General features: G+C 37.3%; 3 protein-coding genes across 4 annotated transcripts; 1 reads left to right on the plus strand and 2 right to left on the minus strand.

Moving 5' to 3' along the window:
- The first annotated feature begins 148 nt into the window (after positions 1-148).
- On the plus strand, positions 149-7,752 carry LOC105952072 (uncharacterized). The gene is made up of 16 exons (XM_012975577.2): positions 149-523; positions 623-753; positions 1,467-1,869; positions 1,988-2,165; positions 2,274-2,413; positions 2,914-3,718; positions 4,163-4,263; positions 4,471-4,615; positions 4,694-4,762; positions 4,841-4,886; positions 5,503-5,828; positions 6,025-6,104; positions 6,391-6,526; positions 6,703-6,889; positions 7,059-7,141; positions 7,354-7,752. The coding sequence occupies exons 2-16, from the start codon at positions 651-653 to the stop codon at positions 7,474-7,476; spliced, it is 2,925 nt and encodes a 974-aa protein (XP_012831031.1). The 5' UTR covers positions 149-523; positions 623-650; the 3' UTR covers positions 7,477-7,752.
- Positions 7,486-9,129, minus strand: LOC105952075 (transmembrane epididymal protein (DUF716)). 2 transcript variants are annotated; one of them, XM_012975579.2, is made up of 2 exons: positions 8,090-9,129; positions 7,486-7,652 (listed from the first exon to the last, which is right to left on the minus strand). In XM_012975579.2, exons 1-2 carry the CDS (start codon positions 8,947-8,949, stop codon positions 7,634-7,636), a joined length of 879 nt encoding a protein of 292 aa, XP_012831033.1. In that variant the 5' UTR covers positions 8,950-9,129; the 3' UTR covers positions 7,486-7,633. The 2 variants fall into 2 exon arrangements, with proteins under 2 accessions (XP_012831033.1, XP_088670235.1); XM_088814109.1 differs by lacking the exon at positions 7,486-7,652 and having other exon boundaries at positions 7,911-9,128.
- On the minus strand, positions 7,911-11,926 carry LOC105952073 (Pentatricopeptide repeat (PPR) superfamily protein). The gene is made up of 3 exons (XM_088814102.1): positions 9,879-11,926; positions 9,632-9,701; positions 7,911-8,462 (listed from the first exon to the last, which is right to left on the minus strand). Exon 1 carries the CDS (start codon positions 11,848-11,850, stop codon positions 10,048-10,050), a length of 1,803 nt encoding a protein of 600 aa, XP_088670228.1. The 5' UTR covers positions 11,851-11,926; the 3' UTR covers positions 7,911-8,462; positions 9,632-9,701; positions 9,879-10,047.
- Between the last annotated feature and the right edge of the window lie 61 nt (positions 11,927-11,987).

Raw genomic sequence — 11,987 nt, forward strand, 5'->3', positions numbered from 1 at the left:
ATAATTTGAATAGAATTTACGAGTTTCAAATATTTTCTATTTCAAAATTTTCTCTTAAAATATATTTTTCCAAAATAAAATGAAACCAAATTGATTCCAAATTTGCCTGATTTTTAATCTCATCCGTCCATTGCAATGTAGTTAGTCACGATCCATACATATCGATATATATAGCATCTCGATTATTATGTGTATGGCAACAGTGGCGAGTGAGTGGTGACTGTAGAAAGTATGGCTGCCGATTGCTAACGTGTACGAACAAATGTAACGGTCGCCGGTGCGCCTTCCTTTCCCCCCCGTGTTTTTCTCTCTCTACCTCACAAATACCACCAAAATGGAGTTATTCTTCGTACAATCGTACTCACTACTAAGGTTACAAAACCTGAAGAACAAAGGAAAATTAAAGGAAGCAGCAAATTCCAGCGAAGAGACGATCGGAAAATCGGCTACCGATTCGACATTTTTCATTCGGAAAATCGTCTCCATTTCTACGTTCGAGTTTCCTCTGAAGCGCGCCGATTTGGTACGTGTTTTTTTTTTTCCTTTTCCATTTTTTTTAATTGTTGGAATTAAATTTCGTGGTGTGACGATCCAATTAATTGAAATGATCTGATGTAATTAGGAAAAGAAATTCATATCTGAAGAAAAATATGAAGAACGTAATGGGTGATATACAAGATCTGATCGAGGAAGCTAAGCTTCGGACGGTGTGGTGGATTCTGTGTATATTCGCAGTGACTTACTTCTTGACACGTAAGTGTAAACATTGCTTTGTTTTTTTTTTTTTTTTCTAGGTTTTCTTCAATATGAAATCCTGAATCGGATTATTCATTTCCAGTTATTTGATTGTGGATATTATAGCATTTTATTTAAAATATGTTTGTTCAGCTCAATTTGCCGCAATCGTGATTTTTTGTGTTCAATTGAGGGGGAAAACATGGATTTTATGATTTTTTTTTTAAATTACTTACTATTGATTTTTAGGTGCGATGTTCATTTGATTTGTGTGCGTATTTCTGAGATAGTTGCTGGTTCATGTATATGCGTATATATCCGATTTCAATTTTAAAGATTATTATATATGGGAAATGCAATGATTATTCTATCAACCTTGCAGCTGTCTTACTAGAAAAGTTTTCGGTTTACATGGTATCCATACATATGTGTCTGTCATTTTTTCATTTTTTTTCTACTTTGTGCTTATTGTAGCTGAACTAGTGATCAAAACATGTTTTTGTGCTTCGAGCTTATTATAGCTGAATTCGTTTGATAAAAAAGAAACGCTGTTATCAAATTTTTATTATGTGCTTTAACTGAAGTGTAGTTACACTGGAGACTCAACATCCAAATTCTGAATATTTTCTTTGTTTCGTTTCGGTGGTCTACAACAGCATGTATACCGTTCTTCTGCCTGTTCTTGATTTTAATTCCGATCATTACTCTTATTTATAATTTTTTTATTGCAGATACCAGTAAATCAATGCTAATGAATATTCCAATAGCCGTCCTCTTGGTATGTGGACTAAGAATATTATTTAATGAGGTGGAGTTCCAATGGAAAATTCGAAATACGAGAAGAGTATCCTACTTGTCACACTTGGAGAAGAAGCAACTATCTGTGAATGATTCTCGTATCTGTGCCCAACCTCCCACACAAGAATGGAAGAGAAAAATAGATTCCCCCGTTGTCGAAGCAGCTATTGAGGATTTCACAAATAAAATTTTGCATGATTTTGTCATAGATTTGTGGTATTCATATATTACACCTGATAAAGAGGCACCACAGCTTATACATGATATAATCATGGATGCTCTTGGAGAAGTATCTGGAAGAATCAAAGAAGTAAATCTTGTTGACCTGTTAACAAGGTATTATTTCCTTGTTTTTTATCTTTATATTATTTTTTTAATTATATTAATGGAGATGTGAAAAAAGTGAGGCAAACTAGTTGATATGGAAGGTTAAAACTCGTCTGCATTTAACCAGGGACATAGTAGACCTGATTGGAGATCATATTGACCTCTTTAGAAGAAATCAGGCTGCTATTGGCAGGGATGTTATGGGAACACTGTCTTCTGAAGAACGGGATGAAAGTTTGAAACACCATCTCATGGCCTCTAAGGAGCTTCATCCTGCTTTGATATCTCCAGAGTGTGAGTACAAGGTGTATAAGAGTTCTGATTCAGAAAGCTTTTTAATATTTTTTGCCCCGACTATTTTTTCGTCCTTGTTTTGGTTAATTTTCATGACATATGATACTTGTTAAAGATAGGTAATTCAGCAGCTCATGAGTGGACTTTTAGCTGTTGTGTTACAACCAAGGGAAGGGCAATGCCCTTTAGTTCGATGCATGGCTCGAGAGATCTTAACTAGCTTGGTAGTGCAACCTCTTATGGATTTTGCTAGCCCAAGGTGAGATTCTATTTCCTCTTATTAACTCTTCTCTTGATTTGAGGATTACATTTGAGAGAATATCAAGTGAACTTCCATCTCCAACTCGTAATGTGAACACTACCAAAAAGAATCTTCCACCACTTGATGTTTAAATTTTGATTCGCATTTTTCTTAGTACTTGTTTTTTTTTCACATTCTATTCCAAATATTCTACATTTAGCTTTGACAATCCATTATCCAATAACAAGTTTGAAAAAATTTCAACCTTCCGAAAACCATATACCAGATTTATGTTCTCGTTGAGCTCATCTTATTGACCCGTTTATTTCATGTTATTATGCTTGTTTAGTTGGTCTGTTGCTGTATATTAGTATGAGTTCAATATCTGCATGGGGATTTCGCATTTGGCATGCTTGCATCTTTTCCCACTTTTTCTATCTTCTTAAATAGCCAATTAATTGCTATTGCTTTATCCAATTGCCAACCAGGAATCTAACTTATTTTAGTTTCTTTCACAGTTATATCAATCAGTTGATTGAGTATATAATCCTTGCCTATAAAGAGTGGTTCAAGGATGTTTTCACTGATCAATCACCTAATGTGGAGGAGGTTCATAACCGTGATCACACAGTTTCGGGAGAACATGGTACCAACAATCAAGGAGCTGACGAATCTTTATCTCGATTGAATGATAACAAGGAACTAGAGCCGGGCGCCTCTGTAAATCTCTTATCTTGTACAGATGAATCCATACATTCACGACCCGCTGAATGGGCAAAAGTGTTTGATGCAGCAACTCAAAGAAGAACAGAAGTTCTTATGCCTGAAAACCTTGAGAACATGTGGACTATAGGAAGAAACTATAAAAAGAGACTCCAAAAGAAGCCTAGTTCAGAATTTCAAGTCCCTGAAGTCACAAGCATGACATCACCTAGAATAGAAGATAAAGCTTCGAAGAAACTAAAACCTTGCATCCAACAAGATAATCGATCTACTGATCCTAGTACTGATGCCTTAACCAGGTCACAAGACCTTAGCAAGAATGCATTTTCAGAGGAAGGGTCTGCTATTCATGAGCTGGAAGATGCTGCTAATGTTGTTTCCCATGAAAATGGAAATAGTCTTAAGAGATCAAACAGCAGTATTGATTCAGACGTTCAGTCGAACCTGGAACACGTGTCTACTAGTAAAGACACTGCACCATCCACTATTACTGAATCCTACACTGCAGAGGTTAACGAAGGTAATGCAGACAGTATGAAGATCAGTTCAAATATGGTACCACACAGCAATGTTCTGCATGCCCCCAAGTTGAGATGTCGGGTAAGACCTCATTCAAATTCGTTTTTTATGGTTTGCTAAATCTGAATGGATTTAACCCTGCTTTATTATACATGCAAAATGCTTTTCTTGTCCAAGATGAGGTAGCTTCATTGGCCAGGATTCTTTCCTCATTCAAAATATATAGTTTTCACTTCTTTTTCTACTCTTACATTATTTCATCAAGTTTAAAGAACTTGCAATCTTGCATGTACAATTGATTTACTATCTACCAAGGGAAACATATAGTAAAAGTTGACCTCATTATAACATTAGCTGAAACAATTACCAATATTTGCAAGATCAGCTACATACTATAAACTGAGGCCATAGTCAAAATGACGAAGTATATGGCCTATGGGTATTCCTCACCCACCTTTGATTACTGTTGTCTGATTATATTATATGCTTCAGCTTATATAGGGTAATGGGTACTTGAATCTGCAGGTTATTGGAGCATACTTCGAGAAACTTGGCTCAAATTCTTTTACAGTTTACTCAATCTGTGTGACTGACGCTGACAACATCACTTGGTTAGTCAAGAGAAGGTGTGGATTTTCGATGAATATTTGAACAAAATGAATATTGCTTTGTTCGAAATATATGCTATGCTCTTAATATACTTTCAGTACAGATTAGTATGAGGACAAATCTTGTTCCATTGACATGAGAATTTTTTCGATTAGATCATGATTTATTCATATTCTCCTGTGCAATGGTCAGTTGATTCTTCATTTGTTCTACTTTGTCTACAGATATAGGAATTTTGAGAGATTGCATAGGCATCTTAAGGACATTCCTAACTATACCTTACATTTGCCTCCAAAAAGGATATTCTCTTCAAGTACAGAGGATGCTTTTGTTCACCAACGTTGTATCCAGCTTAACAAGTATCTTCAAGTATGATTATCTCTGATCCCCATGATAATACATACACATTTTCTTATTTAGCCTTTTTGACAAGATTGTCTTTATTAGGATCTTTTGGCAATTGCCAATGTTGCTGAGCAACATGAAGTATGGGATTTTTTGAGCGCCTCGTCTAAGGTGTGGATTTGTCATTTTTTTTAAATTCTTAATAATACCAGTACCTCATTTAATTATTTTTCGTTTCTATCTATGAAGAATTATTCGTTTGGAAAATCGCCTTCTGTGATGACAACTCTAGCAGGTATACATATTTCATTCTTGGATAGTAGTTATCATATATCTCAGTTGTATAATATAAAGTATAAACAAAGGCCCTTGGTAAGAGACTTTCAAGAAGAATGTATCAACTGTAATAAATTCGTCTTGTATACTTTTCCGTTGTCATTGTACTTCCTGTTCTGCAGAGTCTTTGAAATTATAGTTGTGGCGCATTGTCTGAGTGTTTGAGGAATAAGTAGGTGGTTAAGTTTTGACTTATATATCATTAGATTTAAGTTCCAATATATCTTGTCATTCATTTAGTTGCGGCGCATTCACGTTAACAGTATATATTGTCATTTAGATGCATGTGCCAATTAACTTTCTTTTGGGATTCTTATTACCGTAAACACTCTCAAATTTTTGTTTTCATTTAGATGCTTCGTAATATGATTCATAACCTTTGCAGCTGTAAATTTAAATTTCCCAAAAAACACCATATGCAGAAGTATATTTACGGAATGTATAGTCTCTTACATTTGCATGTAGCGTAACTTATTTCTTGTTATGTCGTAGATTTATTCTTTTTGGCAAATGAGTTTGGAATTATATCCACCAACTATTCATAATCACTATGAAATCTCCATTGACCAAAACAGTTAATGTGGATGATGCTGTCGATGATATTGTGCGCCAGTTCAAAGGGGTTTCTGATGGTCTAATGCGGATAATGGTTGGCTCACTGTCTTCTTCTGATGAACAGACTTCTTCAGTTACAAGCAGAAACTTGTCCTGGAATTCTGATGAAACGAATAAGTTGGTTATGAGGCAATGTACATTAGATTCTCTTGATAGTTTCTCTGATAACGAGGAAGGTGATAAGGATGTAAACCATGGACAACATGAACTAGAATATTCCACACAAGCGAATGAATCACCTTCAGACAATGAACTTAAAGAGGATCCGACAGGGGTGCCGCCAGAGGTAATGTGCATTTAGAAGTGCACGTTTCTTTATCTCATATTGTTTCCGGAGATTTTAAATTTGTCGAAAACATTTATCTTTAATATTTGAATTTTATCCATCCTAATTCCATATCTTTAATCTATTGAGCATTTTCTGTCACTGCTGCTTGCGTATGGTTATGCTTGATTTAGTTGACGTTCGACTTCCCTTGCAGTGGACACCACCAAATCTAAGTGTTCCAGTCCTGAACTTAGTTGATAAAGTATTTCAGCTCAAAAGAAGAGGCTGGCTAAGGTGATGCTGTCTTTTCCCCCTGGTGCTATTTTGTTTTATCGTTTGTTTGTCTCCACATATTCAATTTATAAAATGTTTGCATGACATGAATTAGGGTTTCAGATGTAGTTTTCTGAGTTGAAAGGTTATGCCGTTGGCCTTTAACAGCATATCCAACTTCTAACTTATATTTTTCCTCGTAACTGACTTTTGAATGTTTTCTCGATCCATCATTTGAACTACTTTTATATGGAGAAGTCACAGTTCAGCTTTAAAAAAACCATAATTTAGTTTTGGCTTGTTGTAGGAGGCAGGTCTTTTGGATATCAAAGCAAATATTGCAATTACTCATGGAGGATGCCATTGACGACTGGCTTTTAAGGCAAATTCAATGGCTCCGTAGGGAGGATGTTATCGCGCTAGGGATTCGATGGATCCAAGATGTAAGTTATGATCCAAGACTTATGGTTTGCTTCGTGCTTCAAAATATAACATGGGATACTGTGCGTAAATGAAGCTGATAAAAATATTCTCTCTCTCTCTCTCTGTGACTTATTTTATATGTTGAGTTGTTCGAAGAAGCTATCGTGCAGTTTATTGATGATAATTTTCTGAATAGATTCTATGGCCTGATGGAACATTCTTTATGACATTGCGCATTCAAAACAAACTAAGAGGCGGTCAAGCTAACCAGGGATCAGGAAATAAAGAGAAACAAGTTGGGAAAACGGTCACTCAACCAGAATCATTTGAGCAACAGCTCGAAGCTGCTCGCAGAGCTAGTGATATTAAAAAACTAATCTTTGGTAACTACTTCTTTCTAACTGGTTCTTGCATAACGTTATTTGTACTGGTTTTTATAAATTGCTTTACAACACACACACACACACACACACACACACACACACACACACACACACACGCACGCAAACAAGCAAGCAAGCAAACATGCATATTGACACAACTCGTTGGCAGATGGTGCTCCAACTGCTTTGGTCAGCATGATCGGGCATAAGCAATACAGACGTTGTGCTAGAGATATATACTATTTCCTTCAGGTAAAACAACTCCCCCTTCCCCTCCACTAACGAGTCAGTTCTTTGAATATTGCAAAAAAAAAAGCATTTCAAAAATAACCAAGAACCCATCCATACATACAATATATATATATATATATATATATATATATATATATATATATATATATATATATATATATATATATATTACTGAGACGTGTTTTTTCTTTGATTATTTTTCTTTTATGCAGTCTACGATTTGCTTGAAGCAACTTGTGTACGGAATAGTGGAACTTGTTTTGATATCGATATTTCCAGAACTGCGTGAAGTTGTGAGGGATATCCATGAAAAGATGCATATGCAGCCTCCATAGAAAGATAAATGAGAATCTAATATTATTACCAATTCGCAGGTCGATATATGTAAGTCGAGAATCTCATCTGCAAACTATCTATATAGTTAGTTTTTCTTCTTAACATTCGATTGCCGTTTCCCAAAATCGAATAGATTCATGAAAGTGGAAGAGCCCTTCATTTCACCCTACAAGACCTTCATCATAATTAATGGGAAGTACATTAGGATTTTCTTTTTCTTAATTTTTTTTTTTTAAACAAAAAACTTTATTTAGTGATGTTCGTGTCAAAAGTCATCTCCTTGAGCATTATTAACATGTGGATATCTATATTATTATAAAATATTATAAAATTATGCATATGGTATCTATATTATTAATATAATATAATATATATTATGTACAATATTGGATTATTACCCATTAAAACTGCCAACGTGTATTCCACTATGCAATTTTAAAAAGCAATTGTAGCAAGATGTATAATGCCATACTATAGTAGGATGAGCCATTAATTTACTGGGCAATGAGTTATATGAAATAGTATGTCCACAAAAATGGACTGTTATTTCTGTAGAGATAAGCAAAATTCTGAAAGCAGAAGGACGTTTAAAGAAGAGAATCGCAAACTTACAGTTGGATTTGTTTGAATCCAACGGTTGAAAGAGGGTCGCGTGGGCCAGGACTTGACAGCTGCTCGTACTCGATCGACTCCCTCCTCGATGTACACTGCCTGCCAAAAGCTATACACATAGAAGCCACAAAGATCAAAATCGAAGAGAATATCCAACAAAACTGCAAGTTAGCCAATGCCCTTGCCCTCACATCCGCCTCGTGGGTCCCACACACAACTGCTTCTCCACGCAGTGAATCGCATCCTCGAGGGGCAAAATCGGGAACCCACAGAACAAACCCCATGTTTATAAACCAGCATCCTTGAAAAACCACCGATAGAGAGAGGATTAAAGCCGGAGGAAAGCTTGTCGGAGAAGCGGCTGCGTATAAAGCTGCAAGAAAAGAAACACAAACTATGAGCTGCATTAGCCAATGGTAGTGCCCCTCTAGACCTACGTGGTCGGTTGAGTGGTAATGGAGCAAGAAAAGCTCCTGCCCGAAAACCGAGGCGGCCAGGATTCCCGAGACACATGACATGCTTTCGGTCAAACGAGTCAACTCGGTGAAGAGAGAGAAACTCGAGAATATAAGTAGCTGTAGGAATATGGTGGCGTGCTCGATACTGTCTAGCTTGAATGAGAACCGGAGGTTTTGGATGTCGAATATTTGGATCAAGATTGCGAATAGTGAAAACGACAAGACGAGTATGAGATCGAGGTTTGCTAGTATACAAAAAGGAGTCTTCAACGGGTACCAAAATTTTAGGACAAACTTGTTCGATCCTTTAAGGAAGTAGGACCGAATTGTGTTGATTGTATGCCATAGGCCAAGGAAGACAAGAGCCAAGCCAGGGACTAGATGCCCTACAAAAGTTCCCATTGGAGTTTCTGTATTATTTATTTTTTAATATATGGGGCAATGATAGTTTTCGTTGCATTCTATTGGAAACTTATACACTCGAACATGACGAAAAAGGATATAAAAAATTAGTTGATATCTTATCAGTTTTGTTGGTGCATGGTGCATGTGTTTCCACTTAAAACACACACGCGCACACAAGAAAAGCATGCATTTGCCTACTATTTAAAGAAAATAATCGGAAAAGGAAATGTCTCCTACTTAAAACAAAGAGGCACATACACCACATACAGAGTCACTGAGTCAGAATCCATCATGAATCAGATTCAATTCATTTTGGATGCGATAGTGCACGAAATGAAGTAGAAAGAAGAAAAGTTGAAAGGAAAAAGAAACAGATATGACAATAGGCCACCAAATTAATGTAGGAAAAGAGAGATATATGGGCAGAGCTGATTGGATACTGGATCGTTTTTGTCGAACACTACCAATAGGTTAGGCTAAAAGATTGTACGGAAAAGATTAAAGAAAAGGAATTAGAGTATATCACGTATGGATATCTGCAGGCATATAGTGGCCGGGTGTCGACTCCAAATCATTTGATTCAGGAAAATAAGATAGCTCCACTAACTCGAGAAAATCGACGAAAAGATTTTTTAAACATTTACTGGCAGCAAAGTTGTAAGATTCCCAGGAATATTACCTTCTCCAAATGGTGCCGTACGAGCACACAATCCACAGTGCGAGTACCACTAAGATTGGAAATTCGTAACCTGAAAAAAAAATTTAAATATTACTAATAAGAAGCATGTTAATATTGAACAGTACTTAATATATATCTCTGAGCACCACCAGCACAGAAATAATCTGATATTACCAAGGGCAAAAGTACTGAATCTTGAATTATTGACAACCAATGAACAAAATTACATAAATGCACTTTTACTAACCGTTTTCCGATGAACATTCTGGAGAAATCTTCTCGCTAGTTAAACCCGCTGGAGCAAGGAGTTGAAAATACGGTCTCTAAGCCATGTGAACTCCTCAATTTAGCAATCCATGTCGAAAAAACCTCAGCTGGATTTTCGTTTCGTCTTTTTCCAACACCATATACGCTTATCAATTTATTTCGTCCGAAACCTTCTCTTCGCCATTACTTGCAAGTCCTTTCATCAAAGAGATATAAGTACTGTCATTGGGCGAAATGCCATTAATAACCATTTCTTTAAGGAGTCTCTCAGCGTAATATCCTCCTTCGAGTTTGCACGTGCCTTGTATAAGAGTGTTGTAACTGACAAGTCCAGGTTTAATTCCCCTTCCATTCATCGCGTGAAGAAGTCGGTGAGCTTCTTCAACCTTACCCGCCTCGCAACAACCCTTTATCACAGCGCTGTAAGTCGCTTCGTTTGGGTCGACCTTCAATCTTTCCATCTCCTTTAAAAGTGAAAGAGCGCTCTCGATTTGTCCGTTTGCACAATAGCCATCGAATAATGCATTGAACGTAATAAGATCCGGTTTTATACCTTCCGCTAGCAAATTCCCGAGTATTTTATCTGCTACTTTCATCTTTTTCATAGAAGCCAAAACATGGATAACCGACGTATAAGTCGACTGAGTAGGCTCAATCCCTTTACTTAACATTTCATTATAAAACCCAAAAGCTTTCTTTACCATACCAGCCCTGAAATATCCATTGATTAGTGTATTATACGTAATTACATCAGGAAAAACCTCATTCGCTACCATCTGTGTTATCATACCATCAGCCTCGATTATCATCCCTTTCAACAACAGCATGTGGATCAACATGTTATACGTCGAAACATTCGGCAGTATTCCTCGTCTTTCCATTTGATCTATATAACTAAACACCTTTTCCAACTCCCCTTTACTACAGAATCCATCAATCATATTATTATATACAACAGCTGTCGGAACTAATCCACTTTCCTCCATTTTCTTGAAAAGTTCAGATGCCTCCTCGATCTTCCCATCCTTGCACATACAGTTGATTAAAGAACCAAAAGTATAGGCGTCTGGCTCGATATATTTTGAAATCATCGTCTCGATAACCTGATTAGCTCCTTCGAAATCCCGCCTCATGCAATACCCATGAATTATCGTATTGTATGTCACTACATTAGTATTAAACCCTAACGACTCGATGCATCGAACAACTTCCTCAGCCTTCTTCAACTTCCCTTCCTTAATTAACAGATTAATTGTCGTATTTAAAGTGAATATGTTTGAACTGATCCCTAACTTAAACATCTCGCCGTACAGACACCACGCCTTATCCATCTTATTTAACCTAACAAACGTACTTAACATACAATTAAACGTATCGATCTTCGGCAAAATACCCATCCTTTTCATCAAGCGAAAACACACGGTAACCTCATTTCCATTTTTCAACTCGCAATAAGACCTTACCAGCAAATCGAACACAATCGAGCTCGATACGCACAACCTCTCTCTCGCACTGACCAAACCGTGAAAAATATCTTGATGCGTGGAGGCGCGTGAACTGATCAGTACTTTCAAGAGCTTCAGGGCATGTCTAGGGGACGGTAAAAGGGCGGCAATAGCAACGGCGAGGCAGTAGCATTCGGTGGTGAGGGAGCTGCGATCGATGTTTTCGATGAAACTGAGAGCAAGGAGAGGCGAGCGGCGGAGATGGAGGAGTGTGGAAGAGATGAGGGCGGGGGTGAAGTTGGGCGAGAGGTGTTTGATTAAATGCCAATTAGAAGATTCGACTGTGGATACAAGTGTTTCGGGGGAAACTGAGATGCGCGGTGGTGGAGGAGGAGGAGGAGGCGGCGGGCGGGCGGTGGTGGAAGAGAAACGGCGGTGGTCGACTTGAATTGGGGGGAAATAACGGCGGCTGAATTTGTACGGAGAGAGAATTTTGTGGGGTTTCATGGGGAATTCTATGGAGGCGGGAGGTTTTCAAAGTTGACCCGACCCGACCCGACCCGCCCAATTAGCAATTTATGGCAGGAATGAATTGTTGGTTTTATTATGATTGAAATAGGGATTTGCTTTTTACTGTTTGAAAA

This window comes from Erythranthe guttata, chromosome 14 (assembly GCF_056151865.1).
Source record: "Erythranthe guttata isolate IM_541 chromosome 14, IM_541, whole genome shotgun sequence".
Classification (NCBI taxonomy): Eukaryota; Viridiplantae; Streptophyta; class Magnoliopsida; order Lamiales; family Phrymaceae; genus Erythranthe; species Erythranthe guttata.

Excerpts from the sequence above, each read along its gene's own strand:
- LOC105952073 (XM_088814102.1), bottom strand. The coding sequence starts at position 11,850 with ATGAAACCCCACAAAATTCTCTCTCCGTACAAATTCAGCCGCCGTTAT.
- LOC105952072 (XM_012975577.2), top strand. The coding sequence starts at position 651 with ATGAAGAACGTAATGGGTGATATACAAGATCTGATCGAGGAAGCTAAG. Across the intron at positions 754-1,466 it reads AGTGACTTACTTCTTGACAC|ATACCAGTAAATCAATGCTA; the intron begins GTAAGTGTAAAC and ends TTTTTATTGCAG. Across the intron at positions 3,719-4,162 it reads CCCCCAAGTTGAGATGTCGG|GTTATTGGAGCATACTTCGA; the intron begins GTAAGACCTCAT and ends TTGAATCTGCAG.
- LOC105952075 (XM_012975579.2), bottom strand. The coding sequence starts at position 8,949 with ATGGGAACTTTTGTAGGGCATCTAGTCCCTGGCTTGGCTCTTGTCTTC.